The sequence below is a fragment of the Corylus avellana genome, chromosome 10, assembly GCF_965113065.1.
Source record: "Corylus avellana chromosome 10, dhCorAvel1.hap1.2, whole genome shotgun sequence".
Lineage (NCBI taxonomy): Eukaryota > Viridiplantae > Streptophyta > Magnoliopsida > Fagales > Betulaceae > Corylus > Corylus avellana.
This window is the reverse complement of record NC_142499.1, coordinates 883,757-909,416: the sequence shown is the minus strand read 5'-3', so window position 1 is coordinate 909,416 and position 25,660 is coordinate 883,757. Positions and strand designations below refer to the sequence as shown.

Here is a 25,660-nt window from a genome sequence, read left to right as displayed (position 1 = left end):
CCCATTTATTCAGATCCAGAGGGTGCGATCCGCAGAATTTCCAAAAATGGTTGGACATGAACATATCCAGAACCAACTGCAACTTTTCTTTTGCATCAAATTTAATTCAGAACAACATCGTACTGATATTCAAATGCCTAGAAAGAAGTTCTATTGTGTTATATATATATATATATATATATATATATATATATATATATATAAAACCCACCACCTTTAATTAATTTTAACTCCAGCTTGAGAGAAATAAGATGTAATTGAAATGAAAGAACAAGAACCGGAATAAATACAGAAGTACCCAAATTCACAACAAAATTTGAAAAATCCAAACTGAACAGGACAAAACAACCTTTGTTTTTTTTTTCCCTTTTCGGTCTACCTAACCTGTCTTGTAATCTAACCTATACTACCATTCAACCGGTAACAGAGGATGGTTCACACCGCTTGTTAGAAGAATGCTGTAGGTGTTGCTGTGGTTGCTGAAGATCAAACAACTCCATCTCTTTCTGGCGTACAAGCAAAACCATTCTCTCATTCTCAAGCCTTCTCCGCTCGTTCTCAAGCTTAGCTCTCTCCATCTCCCTCTCCTTCTTGCTGCTAAACTTCACCCACTTGAGCCGCTGCTTCTCCAGCTCAAACGCTTGCCCTTGGTAGCTCACTTGCTGCTCCTCCAGCTGTATCATCCGGGCTCTCATCCACTGCTTTTTCTCCCACGGGCTCTTCCCCACGTCTTGCAGCACGCTCATCACCTCGCCGCTCAGTTGCCGCATCAACTGCGACGAAATACAAAACATTCCCTTTCTTGCTCTTTTCCTCGAACACCTCTCGTCGTTATCGTCCTCGTCCTCGTGTCCATGCCCGCCGCTTTCCACTCCGTCCTCATCCTCTTCCTCATCAGAATCATCATCATCATCCTCATAACCCTCTTCTTCCTCTTCACCAATTTTCGACCCCTCGGTCACCATAACCGCATTATCCGACGAATGAAAGCACTGTTGCTGTTGAGCCTGCTGCTGCTGCGTATGAGATGGCTCTGGCGACGTACCTGCTCCTCCACCAGCAGCCCCATGACTACAACTATTGTGGTAAGCGCACATTTCCCTGAAAAACAAGTGCTTCGAATTCAGCAACTTCCGAACCTCTTCTTTCATCTTAGGTGACAACTCCATCGTCTCCAACAAGCTCTGGTTTTCCACGACCTTGCAAGCCGTGCCTTTCCCGAGAATATCGTTCACTCTCTTATACCTCTTGTTCAAGTCATTGAACTTGTCCTCGCACTGCTGCGGAGACACATAAAACCCCTTCTCCATCATTGCCCGAGAAACAGATTTCCACTTCCCTTTCTTCTGCAACAACCCCGCAGACTTCTTCTTCCCCGTCAGATCGGTCCCTTCGGACCCAGCTTCGTCGCCGATGTAATACACCGCCATTATTAGCAGCCTCACCATGGTGTCTGTCCACTTCATTCTCTGCCAAGGCGACATTTTTCTCTTGGCATCCCCTGAGTTGTTGTCGTCGGCAGCAAAGCCAGGCTCGTCTTCATCACTGTGCGCCGTCACAGATTGCTTGGGTTTTGAGGCAAATGGGTATTTCGCGGATTGCTGGGTTTGTGATGGGTGGTGATCAGCGTGGTCATGCTGTGGATAGGAAACCCTTACCGGCAGGTGGTTGGGGTGGAGGAGGTGGTGAGGATTTTGAGCGTTTGTGGGGCTTTTTTGTTGTTGTTGCTGCTGCTGCTGCAGAGGAAGTTCTAGTCCTAGCATCCCAGAACCAATGTTCGGAAACATTCCACCACCTAAACCATTTGGTTCCATCAGAAACCAAGACTGGTACTTATCAAAGGCTGTTCTCTTTCCAAGACAAAAACACAAACACCCGGGTGAGAAAATTGTCACCACCTACTGGTTGAGGAAAACATTCAGGGAAGTAGAAGTAAAATCATACCCCAAAAATTGAATGGATTAATTTGAAGAAAACCCAGAAAATTAAACTGCCCAAAGCGCTAAAATCCGAAAGATTGGAATCCAATTGTCACATCTAAAGCTGCCCAGAACGATAAAATAGGCTTCTTGAACCTTTTGCAGATACAGATGCCACAACAGAGAAAGAGATAGATAGAGAGAAAGAGGGAAAAGGTGGAGATACATTAGATTGAGTGATGGGATAGAAAAAGACAGACATATATACAAAGAGCGGAGCAGCCGGTTTTGGATTGGTAGGTTTTGTTTGGGCTGACAGAAAACTGCCCATGGTTTTGCTTCTTCCTGCTTTGCTTTGTATTGGGAAACCCACAGGATTTCCAATACCAAAACCAATGTACTATTTCCAAAACCCAAAAAAGGCCCCTCTGAGATTTTTTTGTTACATGGCGTCACCCCGTTTAACCAAAAGAAAGTCAACTACTTTACGAGTCAATACATTTTATTTTAATACAAGCAAATATATTGGTGGCTAGAGATGCAAGTGATATACCATCAAAATTGAACTTTTAAGTCAAAAAGAGTTTTTGAGCAAAAGCTTCATTTTTTAGTTCTTATCAAAAGTGCGTTTTGACTATTTTTAAGTTTTTTAAATTCTTAAAAATGCTTTTAATTTTTTTTTATCAAACGAGTACTTTTTTTTCTTTAAATATATTTTTTAAGTATTAAAAACACTTTTAAGCCCCCATCAAATACTAAATAGACCCTAAGATTCAATACGAGGAACAATAGCTTTTTAATTTGGATGTATATTTAAAATAAACGACCTAAAATATGATAGTTAATTTAAAACCGTACAAACCACTTATTATCTCTCTTATATCTTGTCATGTTATAGGCTGTTCTTTTAAAATAGTGGGTTCTTGAAATACTATTTAGTTTATTTTGAAAAGAAACTTATTAATTAGTACATTAGCTTATATGTTGATCAAATACATATTAAAAATTGTTTATACAATTAAGATGAAAAAAGAAAAATTGGAGTTTATGGATAGATCTGTCCAAGAATACCATAAAAAATAAAAAAATAAAAAAATAAATAAAAAACTTTATTTGTTAAAACTTTTTCCTTTTTTATTTTATTTTATTTTTTTCAAAGCAAAAATATTAACAAATAACTCAAAATATAAAACATTCAAAATTACTTTTATTTGTATATCTTGTCATACAACTTTTTTAAATAAAAAAATAAATTCCTTTAAAAATGATTAACAAACAGAGCCATCATATCTTTTCAATGTCATCCTAAAAGAACAAAAAAAAATACATATATCTGATTCTCTGAATTGAAGGGAAACTACTGCAATGGAAAATGTGAATGTGAAGGTCCAATCATGATGGGAAATCAGTGGTCTCACATTCTCAACGACGAAAGAAAGTCAAGATAATATGTCTAGGTATTTTGGTGGAAAAGGAGTTGACTGCAGTGCAGCACAAGGTTTGGTTTCCTTGGTATTATGATTTAATAATAATCACCACCGAAGGAGCTTTGTGAGGTTAATTTCCTGGATTTTCACCTAACCCAGGATGGATGGACCAGAAAATCCGGTTCATCTTCTGGGACCCATTTCAAAGAGGAAAAAGATTGAAGCTGCGCCTGCAAGCAACCAACAAGCATCTTCTTTCCTACCTCTCCACTCACAATATGCAACAATTAACCTTTTGTTAACATAACCCAACTGATTAGACTAGTTTGGGTCCAAAGCCTAAGAATTGATGGGCAGGGATCCCTTGAAATGAGAGAGCGGTGCCGGTTCTGGACTTCTCTTTCTCTCATTTTCTGCCTGAATTCTCTTGCTTGTTCTTTTGGACCCTACTTAATTGAAAAAAACCCATAAAAGAAAAAGACTTGCAAGTGCAAGGGGGTTTTAGAGGGACTTTCTTGGCCTTTGGGCTTTGGAAAGGTGGTCCCAACAAAAAAAAAAAAATTATAAAATTTCTATAAAATTTAATTTTTGACCCCCAAATTATTATTATTTTTTTAATTTTGCCCCCAAACACAAATCTCTAGTTCCGCCCGACAAAGAGCAGCAATGGATTGTCTCAAAAAAGCCCACGGGCCTAGTACAATCAACTTGGAGATCGACGTTGATGGACAGGAAGCTCCATCCCCACCTAAATGGAGCATCTTATTCCATGAAGTTTCTACATGAAAGCCCATGAATCGTGCTCTTATTTCCTTGCACCACTAAACAAACCCCCCCCCCAAAAAAAGAAAAGAAAAGAAAAGAAAAGAAAAGAAAGAAAGAAAGAATTGGCATAAACTAGACCCTTCAATTATTCTTGTTTATGAAGTGGCAGCAGCAGTCATATTTACCTTTCTTTCATTGTTTTCGAGTCCCTTTCATCACCACTTCCAAGTGTTTTCAGGAAATTAGACATGCACATGGCCTGGTGCCATAGTCCAACCTCGTAACAAAACCTAATAACAACAAAAACGAGACCCTTGTAGTGTCATGGTTTTTTGTTTTGTTCCCTTTTTTGCCTATTTAAAGCCGATAAAGTGCGCAAGAATTATAAAGGGATATTTTCCGTTCTTAATATTTTCCGTTCCAAACATATAATTATAGAAATGTTCAAAAGTTGGCACATCTTAAAATCTTCAAAACAATCTACCCTTTAAAGAAAAGTAGATAGATGCTCGTAAATATCGGTGATAATGGAGACATGCAGCCGGTCTATGAAAATGTGGCATTTGTAAATTGACAGAATAATTAAAGATCGATGCAGCTTTGCTGGAGGCAATATTTTGGTGTAGGCAGCCAGAATAAAACCATTATGGTCACTAAGAACAGCTGCAATAACACAGCAAAGAGAAAAGGCACCGCCACATCAATCTTCTGAAAGTATGGCATCAATGAAGAATGCTATGGTATATACCAATAACATAATCATCAAATTCAAATCAATCATAGATGAATTAGAGCCATTGAAAATGGGATGCTGGATATCAAAATAACATTCATTATAGATAATAGATGGCTCCGACAGAATATTCCAAAGAAGCATCTAAATGGATAAGAATGAAGAAATATTTTTATACTCCGACAGACTTATTCTACAACATAGATTTAATCGATAAGTTGAAAAACATTTTTTTTTTTATTTGTCATAGTGGTGGATCAACCGCCGGCAAATTCGTTGTTGTTATTTTTTAATTTTTATTAAGGGTATAAATTAAGTTGCTTTAGCATTCCACAAAGTTTAGTAAAAATATATTTTAGTCCAGGATGATTTCGAGGCTAAAATGTCACATGCAACATACTTGATGCAATTTCCGTCCGACTAGATTTCAAAACTTAACTGAAGGTACAAAGTATCACAACTGAAATAATTTGTGGGATTTGAGTGTCACGTCTTAAATTTTGGAAGTAAAACTGTACGTCAAAGTAGTAGTGAAACTTCTTAAATTATAATTTATTCAAAAAACTTAAGCTATAATGTGGAAGAGTTAATTAGTGAAACCCAACACTTGAAATATTTAATTAAGAAAAAAAAAAAGTGAATGACAGATGCAATATTCAAACTCATGATTATTGATATGATACTATTTATGTTTAAATCTTAAACATTCTAATTTATATTATAACAATACTTTGTAAGGATTGAGTGTCATCCACTTAATTCAGACTTAATTCTTTTGGACCACCAGATGGAATGCTTTAGAGTTGAAGCAATTCTCTCAAAGGGATTCAGCTTTCTCCACATGCATATTATCTAACCTCCCCCACTTTGGACCCAAATCATGCTGTTTCTTTACACCTCCCACAAATGTTTATGTCGCTCAATTTTTGTTCATTACAGTTTGATAAAGCAATAAAGAGAGAGATATTGTTAGATTCATCATTGACTTGAAGCTTCTCACAATATCAAAATTGAGTAAAATGTGTATTTTGAGATATGATTTATTGACTTTTGATATCGAGGTGATTTTAAAAGTTATATTACATTTGGAATGATTCTAAGAAGACTTATAGCGGTGTGTAATGGACATTAGAAGTGAGGTTGAATTGAAGGTTGCGTTGTGGTGGGGTAGGGTGTACCACAAAAAGAGTAATAGTCCAATAAGAGGCAAGAAGAGCTGAACAACCACCATTTTATTCGGTGGACTTTTGTGGAGCAAGCATGAATGGTGCCGCGTGATACACGTGGTGCTCCAATGCCACTTGATCTTTGTCCCCACCTTCACCGGAACTTCTTCCAGGTCCCCAACTACTCACCAGCACACGCAAACGCAAGTCGCAAAAGTCACACTCTCTGACCGAAGAGGAAAACTTTCCCGGTAAATACGAAGGGAAATCAGCACACAGCGCCTGAGCGTCTTACTCCTTACGTTCTCAGTAACCAAACACAAACACGTACAGTCAACTCTCTCTCTCTCTCTCTCTCTCTCTCTCTCTCTCTCTTTCATCGGGCCTGACTGGGATGCCATGACTTGAACGACTGAGTATTGCGAAGAGAGTGGGTTGGGAGATGGGCGCGGCGGTGTCGGGTCTGGGGGACGGGGCGAACGGGTCGGGTATGGGTCCGGGTCTGGGTGACATACCGGAGAGCTGCGTGGCGTGCGTGTTCATGTACCTGACACCGCCGGAAATTTGCAATTTGGCGAGGCTGAACCGCGCGTTTCGGGGCGCGGCGTCGTCAGACTCGGTCTGGGAGTCGAAGCTGCCGCCGAACTACCAAGATCTGCTCGATCTGTTGCCGGCGGAGCGGCACCAGAACCTGTCCAAGAAGGACATCTTCGCGCTCCTTTCTCGCCCCGTGCCCTTCGATCAAGGCAATAAGGTTTGCACAAAATCGTAGTGGTTTTTGTCAATTTAGGGATTTGGAGGGATAGAATTTGGGGATTTTTACGTTTGTTGTGGAATTTGGGGGTTTGATGTGCAGGAAGCGTGGTTGGATAGGGTGACGGGAAGGGTTTGCTTGGCAATATCGGCGAGAGGCATGGCTATAACCGGAATTGATGACCGGAGATACTGGAATTGGATTACTACCGAAGAATCTAGGTTAGATATTTTCACTCAGTGTCACATTTTTATGTGGTGGTTTTGGAAATGGGTTTTGCAATTATTTTAGGTTTTGATACATATGGTTTGAAAATGTATCTTCTTTGAAGTTGGTCAACATGCATTGAATTAGGCTTGAATCCGCTTGATATTGACATGCTCGTGAAGTTAAAGCTGCCAACTTCGTGTGACATTTTGTTTGTTTGGTGTTAGATACGTGGTACTTAGCAACTGTCCCTATGGAAGCCAAATTTTTCTTAGCCCTTTTATTTGCACATATGGTGTTGTTGGGTTATGTCCGAGTGCTCTATCTAAGCCTTTTGAATGCCAATCTATCAATCAAAGCTTTGGAAGAATATATAATTAGACTCTATTCATGACGTGATGTGTGCAACTTGGATAATTTTGGTAAGAGGGTTGGGATTGAATATTTCAAGGGTGTAGTTAACAGGAATTGCTTTGCAAGCTCTGTGATGTTAGTAATTTGTCATTAAGTTTTCAAGGAATAAGTTCTGTTAATGCGATGATTTCCTAACATTCCCTTAAGTGGATGTTAAAAGCTGTACATTATTTGCTACTTCTGAATGGTTCTAAACCTACTAGAAGTGAAAGGCTTTAATGAAATTTGTCTAGTTTCTGTCCCACTTTGGACCTAGTATTTCCTTTAATTTTCAGAAAATCTCTTTTGATTGGTAGAAATTGGAGGATAAATTCTCATGCTTCCAGATAGACCAAAAGGTTACTGGTTTTTTTTTTTTTTTTTTTTGGAGACCATGCTACTCTTTACTCTTTCTTTGATCTCTTACCAACTAGGTTGTTTGATCTGTTTCTATTACAGTATATTACTTGTGGTCTATGTTTGGGAATTTTGGAGAGAAGGGAGAATAATGGACAGAGCATATACTTAGGGAAAGAAGGGGAGATGAAAGGATACTGATTGTCTCTCATATCTTTTTTGGTGTCGATGAGAGACAAGAAACTTAAAACTATTGATTTATTGTTGTGCCTTCGCTTATATTGTTTGATTTAGTCCGCGTGAAACCCTGCATTCCTAACAATTCTTAGTTACCTATTTATTTTTGCTGATATAAGACTTTGAACAAAGCCTGATTATGGCCTACTCAAGATCTGGCCATATGCTCTCTCTCTCTCTCTGGGCTGACCATATGCTCTCTTAATGAGCAACTTGATATGACTGGAAGATTTCCAACTGAAGCTTTAAGCTCTTGGAATAGTGGTGAAAGATGCTGGTGCTTATGTGGAATATGTACTCATTGGGGCTCTTATTGTGACTTCATGAATTAACTATATTTGAAGAAAGATTTGCTTTTATTTTTTGAATATTGATTTGGAAAAGCCTTATTTCTTATGGGGAGTGATTTATTGTGATCGAGAACTGTTCTTTGTTCTGCAATCTTTTCTGTTGATTTTTCCTTGTTTATAAGTTTTTGATGGTGAGCTTCGAGATCAGAAAACATGAATATTTCATTTCATTAGCCTTGGAGGGTTCACAGGTTGGTGTCTTATGGGCTTGCCTGCTTTGTGCAACATTCTTTGTACTTGCCCTTCTGGAATAGTAAAAGCATGGTAGGTCCTTTTTTTCTTGTCCCTAACTCTTCTATCATGTTAAGTATTAATGTTCTAAGTAACTGAACGAGAGAACTATATTTTCAAATGAAATTCAGAGTTTAGAACAACTGTGTTCTGCATTCTGGAATGTTGACTTAAGTCAGATACCAGGACCTGAGCACTTATTAATGATCATTATGACCCTCTTTTGCAATCTGAATTGCTAACTTTTATTTTGGTACTCATTGGGGTCTAGAATTTCTCATGCTGCTGTTGTCTGTTATGAACTTTGACATAATATCATGGTGATAGTTGCAGATGGCTTTTCGGAATTTGAAGAGAACTTTCATATTTTCTCTCTTTAACATCATTTAATTATTATGCTGCCTCTGACATGAAGTTGATGCTCATGACAGCCAGCCCTTGTTCGTTTGTTATATATGCTATGGAGTGTTTTGCATCATTTGACTCCGCTATAGTGGTTTTCCTAGATACTTCTTGTTGCAGTTAATTTCAGTTGTAAGGTCCTGACCATGGAAGTGTCACTTCATGACTCCAATGTTCATTTGTCATTTCCTCTACAGATTTATGTTTTTCTTTTTAATTGCTCATTGTGGATTTCTGTTTTTAGGGTTGCCTCCTTAGATAGTGGAAATATGTCGGTGGAGAATGTTTACTAAATGATTAAATTCCTTTATTTTCTTCATCCCCCACTAAACTGTGATTGGGCTTGCTGCAAGAGCTGGGACTCTTCCTAGATTTTCAATTGCCACTCGTCTAATTACTTTTAGTTTTATTGTTTCTGCGTACTTTTGCATAGTCTTATGCTCTTACACTTTGAAGGTGCACCTCTTTGTTTGCAGGTTCAATATTGTGGCCTATTTGCAGCAAATATGGTGGTTTGAAGTAGATGGGCTGGTAAAGTTCCCCTTTCCTGCTGATACTTATACTCTGTCATTCAGACTTCATCTTGGAAGGTTTTCCAAAAGGCTGGGACGACGTGTGTGTACCTTTGAGCACACCCATGGTTGGGATATAAAGCCAGTACGATTTGAATTTTCTACTTCGGATGGTCAGCAGGCATCATGTGAGTTCTGTTTAGATGACACTGAACATGATGATGCCAATGGCAATCATAAGCGTGGATGCTGGATAGATTACAAGGTAGGTGAATTTGTTGTTAGTGACTCGGAACCTGTGACTGAAGTCAGATTTTCCATGAAACAGATAGATTGCACACATTCTAAAGGTGGGCTTTGTGTAGATTCTCTATTTATTATCCCCAGTGATTTAAAAAAGCATAAAAGAAGAGGGGTTTTGAAGTAACCATAGACTTAACAGTGAAATTGTTTAGTGATGTCAGTCGTCCCAGAGGACTTTAGATGTGATTTATTATACAGCTTATACTTCTGAAGGCATTTTTTATTTTGAAGGAAGTCATCTTTGTAGGTTTTTGCCGTAGGTATTTTGTCCTCTGTGGTTATGTAATTCAAATTTGTGTATTCCAGTTTTGTCTGTCTGTATGTATTACCTTTGCCTACAAGATTATGAAAACATGCGATGGCTTCTTTCCTTTGATTGTGCCAGGCGCTTTCTATTAGCGTTGTAACTAAGTTTTGATGCAACTGAGCTACATATCTTCATTGTTTGCATATTTAATGAATATCTGCAATGGCAATGAATATTTATGCTTCTCATGAATATTGCTTAGGCATTATCTTTTGGGTGGTGAATGATGATGTCTCTTGTACTGATTTCACATGGAAAATGGTATCAAATGCGGGTGCAACTTGCCCAACCTGTGAATTGATCCAAAGCATTCCATATTGGGCAGGTTTAGCTCCTATGCTTGGTTCAGTTCTGTTAAAGGAGAGCCAGTGGTTTTGGGTTGTTGGGTCGGATAAACCAACTTGACGCGCCATTATAGTCAAGGAACAGAAGGTAGAAGGGTTGACCAACTGGTTTTTAGTCTTGCGGGGGGAGGGGAGTTTGAAAATGTGTTTTGATGGGACTTTAAGGTAAAAATGTGTTTTGAGTTGACCAACTGGTTCTTCATCGGCCAATTTTGGTGACTTTGCAATTGCCACTAGTTAGATTTGGTGGCCACTGCCAAGGCCGCCAAAACACCACCTAGGTGGCGACACCGCCATTGTAGTTCAACACTTTTTTAAATTTTTGTTAATATATATTTTTATTTTGTAGAAATATCTCTCAATTTTTATTTTTTATAAAACACTTGCCGAACTAGTACTTTTACAACTTTTCTCTGATGTTGTTTACACCAAATCAATTCTCTAACTTTTACCTTTTCTAAAACTCAAAATTCAAGGTACTTTTCAACATGAAATTGTGAGATGATCCTTGTGAGGTTTACTTTCTGGCGTAGTTGTTTTGGTATCTTAAGACTTGTTCGGATTTATGCCGCACCAAACATTCAAAAATAGAGAAAATATTTTGTGTCGAAACATACGGGCCTTAGGGTTTTTAAGGTTGCAAGTTATTGTGAGCCACAATAATGCCTACCTCGAAAATTACCCTTTTCCTTTTCCTCTAATCTTCATCTCTCCTTTCTTCACCTCATATTTCATGTTTTCGATCAGGAACATGTGGAAATTGATGTTGTTGTGTTTCCACGGTATGTTGAACTTTCTCATGTTCATGTTCAGTTCACTTAGGATTTGATATTTGAGATTGTTGAAGGATTTGAAACAATAAAATCTGTATGTAATTAAATGTGTTGCAGCAGTGAGAAGTGAACTTGTTGAGGGTTTTATTGCCGGTTCTTCACTTTGGTTGGTCTGGTACGGGCAACTACTGATGAAGTGTGAATTGATGATACCAACTTGTACAAAACTTAGTTGCATCCTTTGAACAGCTGTGTGGCCAGTTGTACAGAGAGTTCAAAAGCTACGATCCACTGCAGGACCACTTGGAATCAATATTAGCAACTTTGCTATGTTGGTTGCATTCCTGGTGGAATTAGTGTCTTATTTTCTGTGGGTAGTTAGTAAGAAACCGGGTTTATGTGGACCAACAAAATACTGTGATTAATGATTGGATTTAGCGGAATGACCACAATCATGTGTAAGGAGGCTGCATTGCACTGTAATTGATAGCTTATGTGAAAGATTATTCAAATATTATTGCTCGTATAAGTGTTTAGACAATTTGAGTCCACCGTACAAACAATCCAAATAAGTGTAACCTAGATCGATTACTTCTCACATAAGACTATTTATTATAGCTGTACAGGTCGAACAATTTTTTTGAAAGAGAACTTAATTGTACTCTCGTTCTTTTGGGATTTTTTATACTCATTTTTGCTTTTTTTTTTTTTAATTATTATTTTTAGAATTTATTATTAAGGAGTCCATCCCTCTTTAAATCTGTGTTCCTCTTTTCTTTTAATATGATGATGTAATAAAAATAAAATAAAAAATTGTGCTATACATCTTTGCACAATTCACGATTTACCTGCATCCCGAATACTTCCACTAGAAGAAAAGGGCGGGAGAATTTGACGTGTGTCACCCTAGCACCTGTGACCAATTGTGCCGTACTGTGGAACATTGTTCAACAAACTACCTCTTTTTCAGAGGATTTAGGAACCATTTTTTTCCTTAAAACTCCAATAAAAGCTGATCGAGTTTATTACTTAGTCCCTTCATTCATTTGTCTTACTAGGCTTTCAAGGAAAAAAAAAACAGATGGAAAAGCAGGAAATAGGTCAAAAAGTAAGGGATGATGACTTTGACTTCTTTCTGTGCAAAAATTAATAAGGAAGATTGTTTCTAGGAAAAAAATAAAAAAATAAAAAATTGGAATTGTCTTCCAATCTTCCAATCCTCACCGTTAATTTTTTGCAATGGAAAGCAAGCCATACTTGGACCAACTTCTTTATTGCATTATACGATAATAATGTAGAGATATTGTGATATATGTAAATAAAAGTTTTTGAATTTACCAATTTAGTGACAAAATATTTTTGTCTACAATCCGTTTTGATAAGGTGTTCATAGAAGACCCATTGAGATATTCATCCGCAACCTTGTCCAAAAATTGTTTAAACGAGCTGATTTTTAATACCCGTCGAGAAGCTTGTTGAAAATCTCGTTCGTAACACATATGTCCGAACGAGATATATTTTTGAAACCCATCAAGTGGCTAGTCCGCAATCCGTACGGACGGGCTGCCACAAGAATTTTGGTTTAGTTGTGATTAATCTAGTTGCGTTTGGACAAGTAAGGACCTCGTATGGACGCGGATTAAGTTTTGCAGTTATCCTGATTTAGTTTGTATTTCATTATCTTACACTAGGGTCTCTTGTAGTCTATATATAGGGAATTGCTATGAACGAATTCTTTAGAGATTCTGTGTAAGAATCAAGTGAGCTTTTGAGATCTAGAGCGTAAGCGATAATTCTCTATTGTAAGTCGCTTGTCTTGGTACAAGAGGAAGCCTGTTACAAAGGTTATGTAAATGTAATTACTTGTACAACTTAATTATTATTTTAGTTAATTAATTTTCTAGATAGGCTGCTCCAGAATTCTTCGATTAAAAGGTATCCATAAAAATTTATGTGTCAGTTTCTTTATTACTTGATCATATGTTGGTCATTGTTTGTTTGTGGTTGGTTGATTTTTTAATTCCACATACATATTATTAGCATACACCTATTCAACTCCCTTTTAAGTCTAGTCTCTAGTCTTATAATATATATTTTTCTCAATATATAATACATATATATACGAACTGCAGATCTCTGGTAGAACTTTTATAATCCACTACTTCATATTAAATACTGCTTCATCATTCATGTGTATTTACGTAGACAGATAACTAGACACAGCCACACAGGTCTAGAATCGGCGCCGCCTGAGTACAGTGTTTGCCTTCTTTTGCAGCCACTTCCCATTATCTAATTCTCTTAGGCTGTCCTGTCGGGGGGGACGCATCATAGATTCGATTTTCATTTACTTCTGCGGAAAATGTGTTCATTTTTATGGTTCAAAAATTGAATATATAGTTTACCCCCTGGACCACCTATATTCCAAATCTTTCTGTCTAACCCAAAGTTTTTCCTCATAGGCAGCAGCGGTTGTCAACAACCTAATATATACTTGGTCGTCTTTAGCTGGTCAAGAGTTAATGTTGGCCAAACCTAGATTATCCTAGAGAGCTTATGTTCTTAGGCTAGTGGAGCTTTTTAGGTACCTCTTTCACTGAAATACCTAGTGTTTTTCTGGTCAAGTGAAGCTTCTGCAACAGTTGTTCTGACCCAAATGGTGCAATATGGAGTTTGAAACTATGTAGGTCTTGTTAGTCACAATGGAAATCACATTGTACGTCAATGAGCATGTATGAAGCTAGTTACTTCAGGTTATTTTGAAGCTTGGTTTTCACACATTCATGGCTTGCAACAGATTTGGTTTGATTGCTGCTGCAAAATGAAAAATATCTAACTACACAGTTTTCCTCAACTGGGTCGGAGGAATAAATTGACACGTGTTTACATGTATGTTGGACATGTGTCATATTAACGATGTGGATAAGAGAATAATCTCCCTAGGTCTATTATCAACAACTACAATAATGCTACTCTGTGTGAGGTTTTCAAAGCCAGCTGCAAATTCAACTTAAAAAACCCATACATTAAAAGTAAAAATTGAGCTCGTATGGCAAACACCTTTTAGGGCAACTTTTTGCTTTCTCAACAAACAACTAAAAATACTTACAAACTATACATTAACATTTATACCATACCATAACTAAAAAGCAAAATCTAAAAAGTTTTACCAAACGATAAATACAAATTCGGACAACAAATGTGAAGAGCTCCTAAGAGGCCCACGTACATGACCGAATATGTTTCGATCAGTACCACTTGCTTAGATAGACTATGACCTTATAAGAGCTCTCTCACGTTTATAGCTCAAGATCCAATTCAGTCCAAACGAACTTTGGAATGTCACCTCACCTATCAAGTTTCCAGAACTAGCAAACTGGTCAATTGAATCAGGTTTTGAAAGCATGGAAGGATTAATTGACGAATTGAAAGGGTTGTATAATATAATATTAGATGGTCCAAAGTTGTATGTGATAGTTCAAACGGATAGGTGGTCCAATTCAGAAACTTGTCCTGATTCAAGAATGCATGCATATACCTTTCTTGGACTCTACTCTTGCCGTGTCGGGAGCCAAAGTCTTACACTAGTCAGTTAAGCTTCAAGGACAATTTTACTTTTCCACAACAAAAAGACTCAAGAAAATTTTAGAAAGGGAAAACCTTTTAGGCATTGTAGGCTTTTGGATTTTTGTGGTGACATAAAAAAAATAAAAAAATAAAAAAATAAAAAAAAAGTAAATTTATTTTCTATCACTTCGGATTAATTAGGATACTTTAGAAATATTCTTAGGCTAAGTATTTAATTATATATCATCATCAATCATTGCTTTCAAACTCTATATATCATCAACTCAATATTTATCATGACTTCAGTAGGTATTATATATATTTTTTTAAATTTAAAAATAATAATAATAATAATAATAATAAATACTAACATGACAAAATCCTAACCATTTAATTTAAAAGCAATAATGGCTAGGATTTGAGGAAATTTATTGGATAGAATACCTAACTAAGTTTAGAAAATCTTAGACCCAAAGGATTTTTGTAATAAAAATAAAATGAGTGTATCCTGTTGATCTGAAGTGTCAATATATAGTACTGATTGTACATGCAGGATCATGGACCATTCATCATAATAATCCCGAGGACGACGTTGCAGAGATAAACAGTTTCATATGTGCCTGGATTCGAGGAAATAATTCAAGATGCAGGAATGCATGGAAAAACTTGAAAAGATCGAATATTCTAATACTCGTCATCTTTAGGCTTAAAGAGCGTTAATCCCAAGTACTGAAGGTCAATTAACTGCATGACGGGGACTGATTGGAGGCTATCTGCATTTGTCATTGTTACATCAGTTGACCTTTAGCCGTGGCAGCGGCTTCAAGTATATGCAAAGAAAAAGAAAGAAATATTAGCGTGTATATATATCTATATATATATATATATATATATAAGAGCTTCTCGGATGTACCAGCCGGCATAAGATAATAATATCGGAGAGCAAGAGCATTCATATTGAGTTCTTTATATTTGACTTTTCTTAAAAAATTTGAAAAAACTCATAAAAATAGTTATTGAACAAACTCTCTACTTTATTTTAAATTTAACTTTAATCAATAAGACTCTCCAAATACCAAGTGCTAAAAAATGAAAGTTATTTAGTTTTTTAATCTTATATATATTCATTTTCCTTCTCCCTTATGATCATCTACTAAGAACAAAAAAATAATTAAAAAATAATAATAATAATATTTAACTAAAGTAGAGGAATATATAGTGAGTTTGATATTTGGTTCATTTTAAAAATAGCTCTTCAAATTTACAAAAAGTGAATTTTTCTCTTCAAATTTAACTTTTATTTGAAGAGCTTAATACGGATGCTCTAAGAGAGAGAAGGAGTCTAAAGTCTCATTTTTATTTACTTTTGATCGTCTTTTATGGATCCGGCTTACATGCTATTATCATGTATGTTGTAGTTTAATCAACGGTAAAAATTGAATTTCTCAAAATCTCTTTTCATTTTCTCTCTCATATTAAAAATTTATAAAAGTAAGTCAACTTTAAGATTCAATCTTGACCATTGATTAAACTACAACATACATACTGTTATTTTAATAACAGCAGGTAAAAAGGATCCGTCTTTTATAGTCGGTTTGTCACGGCCAACAGCCACGTGGCAGCATTTTTTTTGGATGCTCTCCAATTACATGTGTTGTTCCCTAGGTCCTTGACCATTGCTGACCATAATTTTGTATTGAGATGGTGAAGATCGACCAATGTTGATGTCTTAAGAGATGGGATTTGGTGTGCGTGATGCCTGATCATGGTTATATTCGGGCCGATTGGTTGGTGACCAGTGCTCAACGGTCATCAATATGCTACTCAATGATTTTCAAGCTCTGTCAAGTCTTTGGGTCACAATGACTTCATTACTACTGTGGCAAAAGGGTAAAACAAAATAATTTGCAAAATTAAAGGCCATGCCATTTAAACCTTAAACATTCATGAATTAATAAACCGATTAGCTTGTTGGGAAGACAATTATAAGAAAAAGTTAGAAGTTCATGCATGTTTGTAAAGGATGTAATTGGATGCAGAAAACCACCCAAAAAAGCAGCAACATGCAGCGGTACTGTTCCTGCGTCACAACTCAATCAATGCTTTCTGAACATTTTTAGAGCTTGGGGTTTGTCTCAGATCCCACGGTGGTCTCGCCATTAACAATGAGGTGTAGTAGTTATCATGAATTCAGAAATCGGTAGAAGAACATTTCATATCAAAGAGCTGGGAGACCCTCTGACTTCTCATCCATCTCTTTCACCATTTCGGGTGCCATATTGTCTTCTCTTACCGTTAAACCATTCACGTTTTCTTGTGGAAAGATACCCTCTAATCTCTCTGTACTGTACGTACGTACTCACTCACCTAGCTAGACTCCGCCCCACCTCCCCCCTCTCATTCAATTGCAATTCAACCCTACAAAAAAATATAGAGACAGGAGTGTGTGTGTGAGAGAGAGAGTCAGCTTTCTTCTCTGCCACACTGCCAAGTTTTTATGAAGGTGTAGGATGAGCCCCATGCAAGTTCCTCTTTTCTTTTTCTTTATTTGTCTTTTATTGGTGCGGAAGAGAGAGCAGGTCCGTAGTGATTCTATGCCACCCTCTTATAAATCCCCACGTCTCTTCCTACGTTGCATCTTCGCCACACCTACCCCTACCCCCCCCCCCCTCTCTCTATCTATATATATATATATATATATATAGAGAGAGAGAGGGGGATATATATATATATATATATATATAGTGCAAAATATTTATAAATATTTAAAATGCACATTAAATTATTAAGGTCATTAATTTTGCCACACCTACGCCTACCCCTACCCCCTCTCTCTCTCTCTATATATATATAGTGCAAAATATTTATAAATATTTAAAATGCACATTAAATTATTAAGGTCATTAATAACAGTTTGCTAACTTAGACGAATTGAGATCTCTTACAATTTTTTTTAAATTTAAGATTCTTAAATTAATAAATTTTAGTAATTTATCTCATTTAAGCGTTTAAAATAAGTTATATTTTAGCATTTAATAAGAAAGTTATGATTCAATTATTTTAAATAAATTAAATGATATTTCTTCCCTACCGAAAGAAATTTCTGTCATTTATGTTTATATTTATATTGAGAGAGAAAGAGAGAGAGAGAGAGAGAGAGTTGTCGGTTGGATAGTGATGAAAATGGAAGGGTGGGATCAAAGGTCTACATCTGGTCCCAATAGTCCTGCTCCTATACAACTGACATATGCCTTCCCTTTCTCACGCCTCCTCCTGACTTCTTTTCGAGTACTATAAATCTCATCTCTATAAAAAAAAAATAAACACAAATATTTGCAGCACCCAAAAAGAGAAGTAGGAAGAAACGCCTTCACTTTTTTGTTGGCACCGTAAAAGAGAAGAATAGAACCTAATTACATTACAGCACTCCCTTCACGCCTCCCTAATTCCATCCGTCGCCTACTATCGTTTTTCTTTGTGGTCCAACCCACTCAGTCCATATAACATTGACAAATTTTTGGGTTCGTCTGAGGCAAAGAGACAGAAAGTGGAGGCCAAAATGGACTGGAATGGGAACTTAAGACCCTTTGTTTCTCGACCAGAATCTTCTTTAAGCTTCCTCTACAACTATAACTACGACCCATTTCCAGGTAAACTCATCACTCCCTCTCACTCTTCACTGTTTTCTCAATCACGGTCTTCTCTTTTTTTTTTTTTTTTTTTTTCTTCTTTTTTTGCTTGAAAGACTAAAGCAAGTGTACTTTACATGCATATGCTAGCTAGCCTCTTAATTGATCTTAATTATCTGCTGCTCCTCCTCCTCCTCCTCCTCCTTTTCTTCTTCTTCTTCTTCAATTTATATAGTTAATTTCTTGTACACTTGAAAATGCTTTTAGGGTTATGAAGTGTTAAAAAACTTAATGTTATAGAATCAGGGTTTGAACTTATATCATCTGCTTCAGTACCAGAGCACAAGTTTTAAGTTCGAATCCAAAGATATGCATCTCATATTTGAATTAAATATTTCATATGTTGCACTTCAAGTTGGGTGATTTAACGGGAAGGAAACAAGCTAGTAAAAAAAGGGCATGTAAGAAAAGCATTATTTTGAGCTTTGGTTTGGTAATTTCAGGAATGGAGGTGAAGCACCCGGCAATGGTAGTGGAGTCTGGAGGGCAGGGGATGATGGCGGGAATGGAGAAGAACAGCAACTATGGGAGCTGCCTACAGGATAAGAAGAAGCGGCTGACGAGCGATCAGCTAGATTCACTGGAAAGGAGCTTCCAGGAGGAGAAAAAACTGGACCCTGACAGGAAGATGAAGCTTTCCAAGGAGCTCGCGCTGCAGCCTCGCCAAATCGCTGTTTGGTTCCAAAACAGGCGCGCCAGGTGGAAGGCTAAGCAGCTTGAGCACCTATACGATGAGCTCAAGCATGACTATGATGTCATCTCTAGGGAGAAGCATAAGCTTCAAGATGAGGTGCGCGCGTCTAATTTCCATCAAATTAGTCATACACATTCACATGCAATCTGCATAAAATAATCAACTCTTTTCTTTTCTTTCTTCTCTCTGTCTAACTTTCTATTATCTTATTAATTTGTACGTAGCTTGAGAATCTGTTTTCACCATTATTCCACCCGTTTTTTTTCTTACCCACTTGTTGATTGTCACTTAGGCACCTTGGATAGAGCATAGGGTTAACATCTTTATATATATATATATATATAATAATTAAGAACAATAATATTTGAGCTTCATATCGTATTAAAAAACTTTTGAAACAAAAAAAGAAAAAAAAAAAGAAAAAAAGAAAAAGAAAAGAAACAGAGTCTGAAAATGAATAGAGGAGACAGGATCTGATCCAGCTGGTCCATGGGAGACATTTCACCAACTTGCTTGCATCTTTTGCTGTATATCCAACTAAATGAAAACAAAACTTGGTGATCCCATTCCTGGTATTTCACTGTTGCTTGCCTGAAGTAAGTACTTACAGACACTCCTTCGGACGGGAGTGGGGGGCTCCCAATGCACAATAAAAACGGACGCGTGTAAGCTAAACGTTAAATGCATCTTCGACATATGTCAGACATGTTTGTGTGCGCCCTGAATCTATAAAAAAAAAAAAAAAAATTAATTATAGTGTCAGATTATGTTTTTTTTTGTTTTTTTTTGTTTTTAAATAAACAATATCTTTGTTAAATCATTAAATGAGAGGGAAACCGTGACTAAATTAGCAAATCATTTGAATACTAGTTAAAGTTTTCTTCCCAATTAATAAATTAGTTTTTTTTTTTTTTTTTTTTTTTTTTTAATGTAGTTTAAAGGGAAACCTTGTACATAAATATATATATATATATATATATATATATATATATATTGGACTTTAATTTTTAAAACAAGATACTTGTAAGATTTTATCAAGTTTAGGGTATTTTTGTTTTTTTTTCTAAGAACAAAGTAGAGATTGGGTTTACATACTGGTTTTCAATTTAGTCAATTTAATAAGTAATTTTATGTGGCTTATTTGTGTCCTTCTAAGAATGATGTGACTATTAAAATCACTATTAGGCGTTTGATTGATTATTAATTTTAATAGTCATATCATTTTTAGTAGAACACAAGTAGGATATAAATAAACCATCTAAAATTACTTCAATTTAATAATTTATAGCGAATATAAGACTTTTAACTAAAGAGTTGTGTGGACATGTCCAAAAAAATAAAAATAAAAAATTAAGAAAAAAAGTTTTTTCATGTCGTTTTTGTTAATTAGAAAAAGTGCAGTAAGATATATATTTTGAAATATTTTCTGAAAAAAAAAATTATATATGTATATACACTCATTAGTCATTACCATATCCTTGTCTGTGTCCCGCTTTTCAAAGATTTGTCAGTGTCCCATGCCTTTTAGCTTGCTTTGCCAGCCCCAAGCCGCCTCCTTCCGCTTCATAAACAAGACATTAATCAAATATGTACGAACAACAGCAAATGTTGGGAAAAGGAAAATCAAAGCAGATTTTTGATTTAAATGTTTTTTTTTTTTGTTAAATCATCCAACACAGCAATTAAGTCGGTCTGTTGGTGCAGGTTATGAAATTGAAAGCCATGCTAAGAACAGAGCAAGTGGCGAGGAAGCAAGTCTCCACAGGGTACACAGAAATCTCTGGGGAAGATACAGTGGAGAGCACGTCAGTCGCCATTAATGGCGCCTCTCAAAAGCAATGTGGAACGACGACGACCAACCAACCCAATGCAGAGTGCAACTATCTATTCAATATCGTCGAGGAGTACAACCCTGTACCGCCACCTTACTGGGGCGGTGCTCTGCCTTCTTATCCCCCATAAAACCATAAAACTGTGCTGTTTGGTTGTTCATAATCTGATCTTTAACAGAGTTTGTCTGTCTAGGTTAGTAGGGTGAGAGAGGAAGTAGTTTGCTGTCTGAGTGAAAAGACACTGTCGTCTGATCCTGAAATTTTCTTGATTACTCGCATATGATATGATGTACGTTCTAATTATTGTAGTTGTTGTTGCTGTTATAATGCTGATGATCATTAGTTCCTTGGTTTTTCTATTATTTTTGCTTTTTGGTGCGTGATGTGATGAATGAAAGAAGTAAACACTTGGATTAACCTCCCAACTTTATTTTTGTGCAATAAAGAGAATATCTCGAATACACGCTTGAACTTTCTAGACAACTGCTACCATGCAATAGAGACAATTCATTGCACCATATCTCCATTCCTGAAAGCTAACGGTGCTACACCGTCTGAGAGGTTAGAGTTCTGGCCTAGCTTCGGGTTTTTTTATGAATATTTTTACACCTATTTATCACACTTATTTTACACTAAGTAACTGACTTAGCGCCCATTTTATAAAGATTGATGTAGTATACTTTAAGTGAAACACCATTTTTTTTTTTTTTTTTTTTTTAAGTTATTATCATAAAAATTAATTTAGAAAACGTCATCAAGGGGACTTCCCTTGTCTGAGCAGGAGCACAGCCGAACAAGGGCCCGCTTCAAACAGGAGAGTTTGAGCTCAGGTAGGGCCCCCTCTCTATTGGCCCGTACACCTAAACCCCGGCCCATGAAGCGGGTAAAGAATTTGAAGTTCAAGTGAAACATCAAGTATTTTGTCAAAAAAATTTCACCTGAACCCCACCCCACCGACCCCAGTACCCTCTTGAATGACACCGCGGGCATCAAGCTGAAACGAGGTTTGGCAAAGCTCTTTAGCAAAGCATGCAGCTTTGCCAAACAAAGGCTTCCCTTTTTCTTTGTTGTTGTCTATCACCATTTTCCAAAAGAATTAACATCAAAATATTCCAATTTTTTTTAGTTCTTATATCACATCATTCATTTTTTATTATTATTTAAATAAAAAAATCACTACAAAATAAATTTTTTTCAACTATAGCATCTAAAAAAAAAAAAAAAGCTTTGTCAAACAAAGCAGAGCCCTTGAAATAGGCAAAACCTAATGACACATTTGCAATGCCTTCATTTGACTACGTAACGTTTAAACTAGATGATTAATGTCGTGTCGGAAAGAACAGAATTCTCTCATAAATTGGAAAAGATTCATTTTACAGTTCAAGTTCTGTTGTGTTAAGTCTAATTGTACACGTAATACCACATCATTTACAAATTTTAAATAAGGTGACAATATATTGACCATATAACAACATATTTTCCATTAAAATGCTATAAAACAGAACCGCAAAGTAAAGATATTCTCCTGTGATCAGAAGAGTTAAAAAGCCGTCAGCCTGTCACCATGCCAAATGAAACAGTTTTGTTTAAAAACATTTTTTCCTACTTCATTTTGTTTTCTATTTTTAAGACAACTTCTCGTCTTTATATCTAGTCAGAAGAACACATAGATTACTTGTTTGATTTTACAGCATGTGAATCAAGGGATCATTTCTACATGGGCATCAACACAAAATCGTATTTAATCATCCAGGTACCTCAACACGACATCTGAACAATTAGCAAGCCCCTAAACCCAAGATAGTGAGCTTTCACATACCAGTGCGGCAGTACATTCACACACAGTAGAAAAACTGTAGAATTATAGTTACTCTCGGAAATACTCAAATTCAGCAAGATAAGCAGATATCTCTTCAAGAACAAGGTGCCGGACATGCGATAAAAAACAGAAATAATAAATGATTCGGCCCAACAAGGCTAATGAACTCTTACAAAACATTCAAAACTGAAAGGTTATAGAAACTGTTTAGTCCAGCGGCTCAACGCTTTCCACCACCACCTCCAAGTTTAGGACCCTTTCCAGCTCCCTTGGGAATGCTACCCTTAACCTGTGACTTCTGTGACTTGGACATTACTTCTGCCTTCTTTGCCTTCTTTTCATCTTTTGTTTTTTTGATCCTTTCCTTGATTTCACTGCACAATACATTCAATTCGTCAAAATATCCGTATGACAAATGGTCAAGGAACCAGTAAAGGAACATTTAAGATGCATATGACATGTAGCAAGAGCTGCACAACAACCGACAACCTTATAACAGAGTAAAAGGAAAAGCTCAGAGAGAAAGAAAAAAAAAATGTAAAAAACAATCTAAATGAGAAAACACACCGCAGAGCAGCTTCCCTGGCAGCATCACGGACTTCCGGCTTTTCAGCTCTCTTCTTCTGGATAACCTCTAAGGTGGCACCAACTATGGACCTCGAATAAGGCTTCTTGGTAGCACGTCGCCTCTTCTTCACAGCCTCTTGGGCAATATCCTAAGCATGTCAAGATCAGTGTCAGAAACTTTTTTTTTTTTTTTTTTTTTTTCAATTACTAGGTGCAAATGTAATTTTCATATGTTTCAAGAAGCAAATGTAATTAGTTTTTAGGTGCACTGCTTTTAGTAGGTACAAATGTAATTAAACATATGTTTACCACCAAAGGGATCACCCTAATTTTCATTTGTTTTCAAGATGCCAAGCGGAGGCACATTCAATCAATTCAGCATCAAATATCATAATAATGTGTCTTTGTTCTTTCTTCTTTACCAGATATACACGAGAAATAGATGACACATCGAAACATTTGAGTCAAAAAGTAAGATTCCAATAACCACTGCCCAGGAGCTTTGTGGGCAAGAATCATTAATTTACACTTTCAATCCTAATATCAACTTTAAAAGTTTAAAATTCCAATAACAACTGTCCGGAAGCTTCATGGGCAAGAATCATTGAGTACATTTTCAATGCTCATATAAACTAATCAACCTATTTCTTGTTTTGAATTAAATAATAGATCTAAACTCAGTTATTAGCAAATCCTGACCTAAGTGCAAGAGATATACGGTGCTATATGTAAAGATCCCAAATGAATATAAATAAGTAAATCATTATTCATATATATACACATATATATACTTATGAATATATGTATCAAAGCTTTCTCACCTTCTTATGCTGCTTCCTGTACATGGCTGTCCAGGTAAGCTTCGACGGCTTCAATCGGTTGTGGAAATACCTCTTGCATTTCGAATTAGCAAACAGGAAAACCTGATTGGATAAACAGAAAAAGGTCCTTATTTTCAATAACTAACCAGAAATGAATCAAACAATGCTCCCAAATTGAATCAAAAAAATTACCTGAGAATCGGCGCGAATAAATCTAATGCCTCTTCCCGGGTATATCTTGGCTCCGCTAAAACGACAGAGTTCCGTCCTGGTATTCCAAAAGCATACATCAATTGACAGAATATCAAACAACAATAAGGACCAATCGAATAATCCATCACAACACAATCCACATTTGCACGAGCAATTTTACACACAACCTCATGCATTTAGAAGTTCATTAAAGAAAAATCTTCAAATCGATCGAAAACATAGCCAATACTGTGATTTATGCGTTTCAATAGACAAGAGAGACGAGAGACGAGAGAGAGAGAGAGAGAGAGAGGCGTACTTGAGAACCATGGCTGCTGGTGGTCGTGTGGCAGATGCAGAAACCCTAGAAGTCGAATAGGAGGAGATATCGACATATCGTATATATATGAGGAAGGTGAATAACTAAGCCCTTATATTGGCAGAGAACCACGAAAATGCCACTGTGAATTCTCATTCGGCCCAGCGTGTTCTCATTCAATCAGCCCGCGTATGGTTCAGATGGAGCGGCCCAAAAATAATTAAGGGCTCATTTGACAACAACTTATAAGCATTATTAAAAAATTTCTAAAAAATATGTTAACATTGATTTCATATACAACTTTAAATCATAACCTATAAAATAGATTTTTTTTTTTTTTCATGTCATTTGAAATTGAGAATATCATATTCTACATAGAAAATACTCCAAACAACTTTTACCTTTACGTTACGTTCATCACAACCAAAATACCAAAAAAAAAAAAAAAACACAATTTGAAAGCATTACCAAACGAGAAAACTTTCACTTCCTTTATGTCACATACATATGGTAAGAGTAATGCTATTTTCCGTTTGAGATTGTGCTAATAAACTTAAAATGTGCTTTCTAGTACATAAAAATTTGTGGTAAACAAAATGAGTTTGTTTGGCAAAAAAAAAAAAAACTTAAAAAACACTTTGATGAAGAACTGCATCTTGAAAAAAACTTTGAAATAACGCCTTTGCTAAAAATCGCTTTTAGGCTTTCCTATAAACAAAAGCTCTATTTCCTAACGCAATTCCAAATTTGTTTTTAGTAAATTCTCATATAACTGTCATAAAAATGGTTGACATGCAAGTAAAAATTAGCCATTAAATCATGGTTTGTAATTTTTATTTTTTATTTTTTAAATAAACCTTATTCAATTTATCTCATGGGAGTCCAATTGATCTCAGAAAAACCATTTTTCATAATTGCATATATGTTCCCTTGATGTTGATGTAGGCGACTCTTCAAGTAGTTCATCTTTTTTCTTTTAT

The 25,660-nt window shown here is 36.2% G+C and overlaps 4 protein-coding genes across 6 annotated transcripts; 2 read left to right on the top strand and 2 right to left on the bottom strand.

Annotated features, from left to right (window-relative positions):
- Positions 1 to 212: 212 nt before the first annotated feature.
- On the bottom strand, positions 213 to 2,277 carry LOC132191870 (sequence-specific DNA binding transcription factor). The gene is made up of 2 exons (XM_059606986.2): positions 1,945 to 2,277; positions 213 to 1,850 (listed from the first exon to the last, which is right to left on the bottom strand). Exon 2 carries the CDS (start codon positions 1,812 to 1,814, stop codon positions 414 to 416), a length of 1,401 nt encoding a protein of 466 aa, XP_059462969.1. The 5' UTR covers positions 1,815 to 1,850; positions 1,945 to 2,277; the 3' UTR covers positions 213 to 413.
- A 3,813-nt stretch (positions 2,278 to 6,090) lies between these two features.
- PP2-A15 (phloem protein 2-A15) lies at positions 6,091 to 10,154 on the top strand. 2 transcript variants are annotated; one of them, XM_059571800.2, is made up of 4 exons: positions 6,091 to 6,764; positions 6,867 to 6,985; positions 8,483 to 8,572; positions 9,418 to 10,154. In XM_059571800.2, exons 1-4 carry the CDS (start codon positions 6,453 to 6,455, stop codon positions 9,878 to 9,880), a joined length of 984 nt encoding a protein of 327 aa, XP_059427783.2. In that variant the 5' UTR covers positions 6,091 to 6,452; the 3' UTR covers positions 9,881 to 10,154. The 2 variants fall into 2 exon arrangements, with proteins under 2 accessions (XP_059427783.2, XP_059427784.2); XM_059571801.2 differs by lacking the exon at positions 8,483 to 8,572.
- A 7,912-nt stretch (positions 10,155 to 18,066) lies between these two features.
- LOC132192309 (homeobox-leucine zipper protein ATHB-22) lies at positions 18,067 to 21,315 on the top strand. 2 transcript variants are annotated; one of them, XM_059607604.2, is made up of 3 exons: positions 18,067 to 18,397; positions 18,880 to 19,226; positions 20,835 to 21,315. In XM_059607604.2, exons 1-3 carry the CDS (start codon positions 18,307 to 18,309, stop codon positions 21,090 to 21,092), a joined length of 696 nt encoding a protein of 231 aa, XP_059463587.2. In that variant the 5' UTR covers positions 18,067 to 18,306; the 3' UTR covers positions 21,093 to 21,315. The 2 variants fall into 2 exon arrangements, with proteins under 2 accessions (XP_059463587.2, XP_088367337.1); XM_088511211.1 differs by lacking the exon at positions 18,067 to 18,397 and having other exon boundaries at positions 18,472 to 19,226.
- Positions 21,316 to 22,807: 1,492 nt separating this feature from the next.
- On the bottom strand, positions 22,808 to 24,749 carry LOC132161876 (large ribosomal subunit protein eL24). Its single transcript, XM_059572088.2, has 5 exons — positions 24,681 to 24,749; positions 24,362 to 24,437; positions 24,170 to 24,271; positions 23,349 to 23,497; positions 22,808 to 23,155 (listed from the first exon to the last, which is right to left on the bottom strand). Exons 1-5 carry the CDS (start codon positions 24,689 to 24,691, stop codon positions 23,002 to 23,004), a joined length of 492 nt encoding a protein of 163 aa, XP_059428071.1. The 5' UTR covers positions 24,692 to 24,749; the 3' UTR covers positions 22,808 to 23,001.
- Between the last annotated feature and the right edge of the window lie 911 nt (positions 24,750 to 25,660).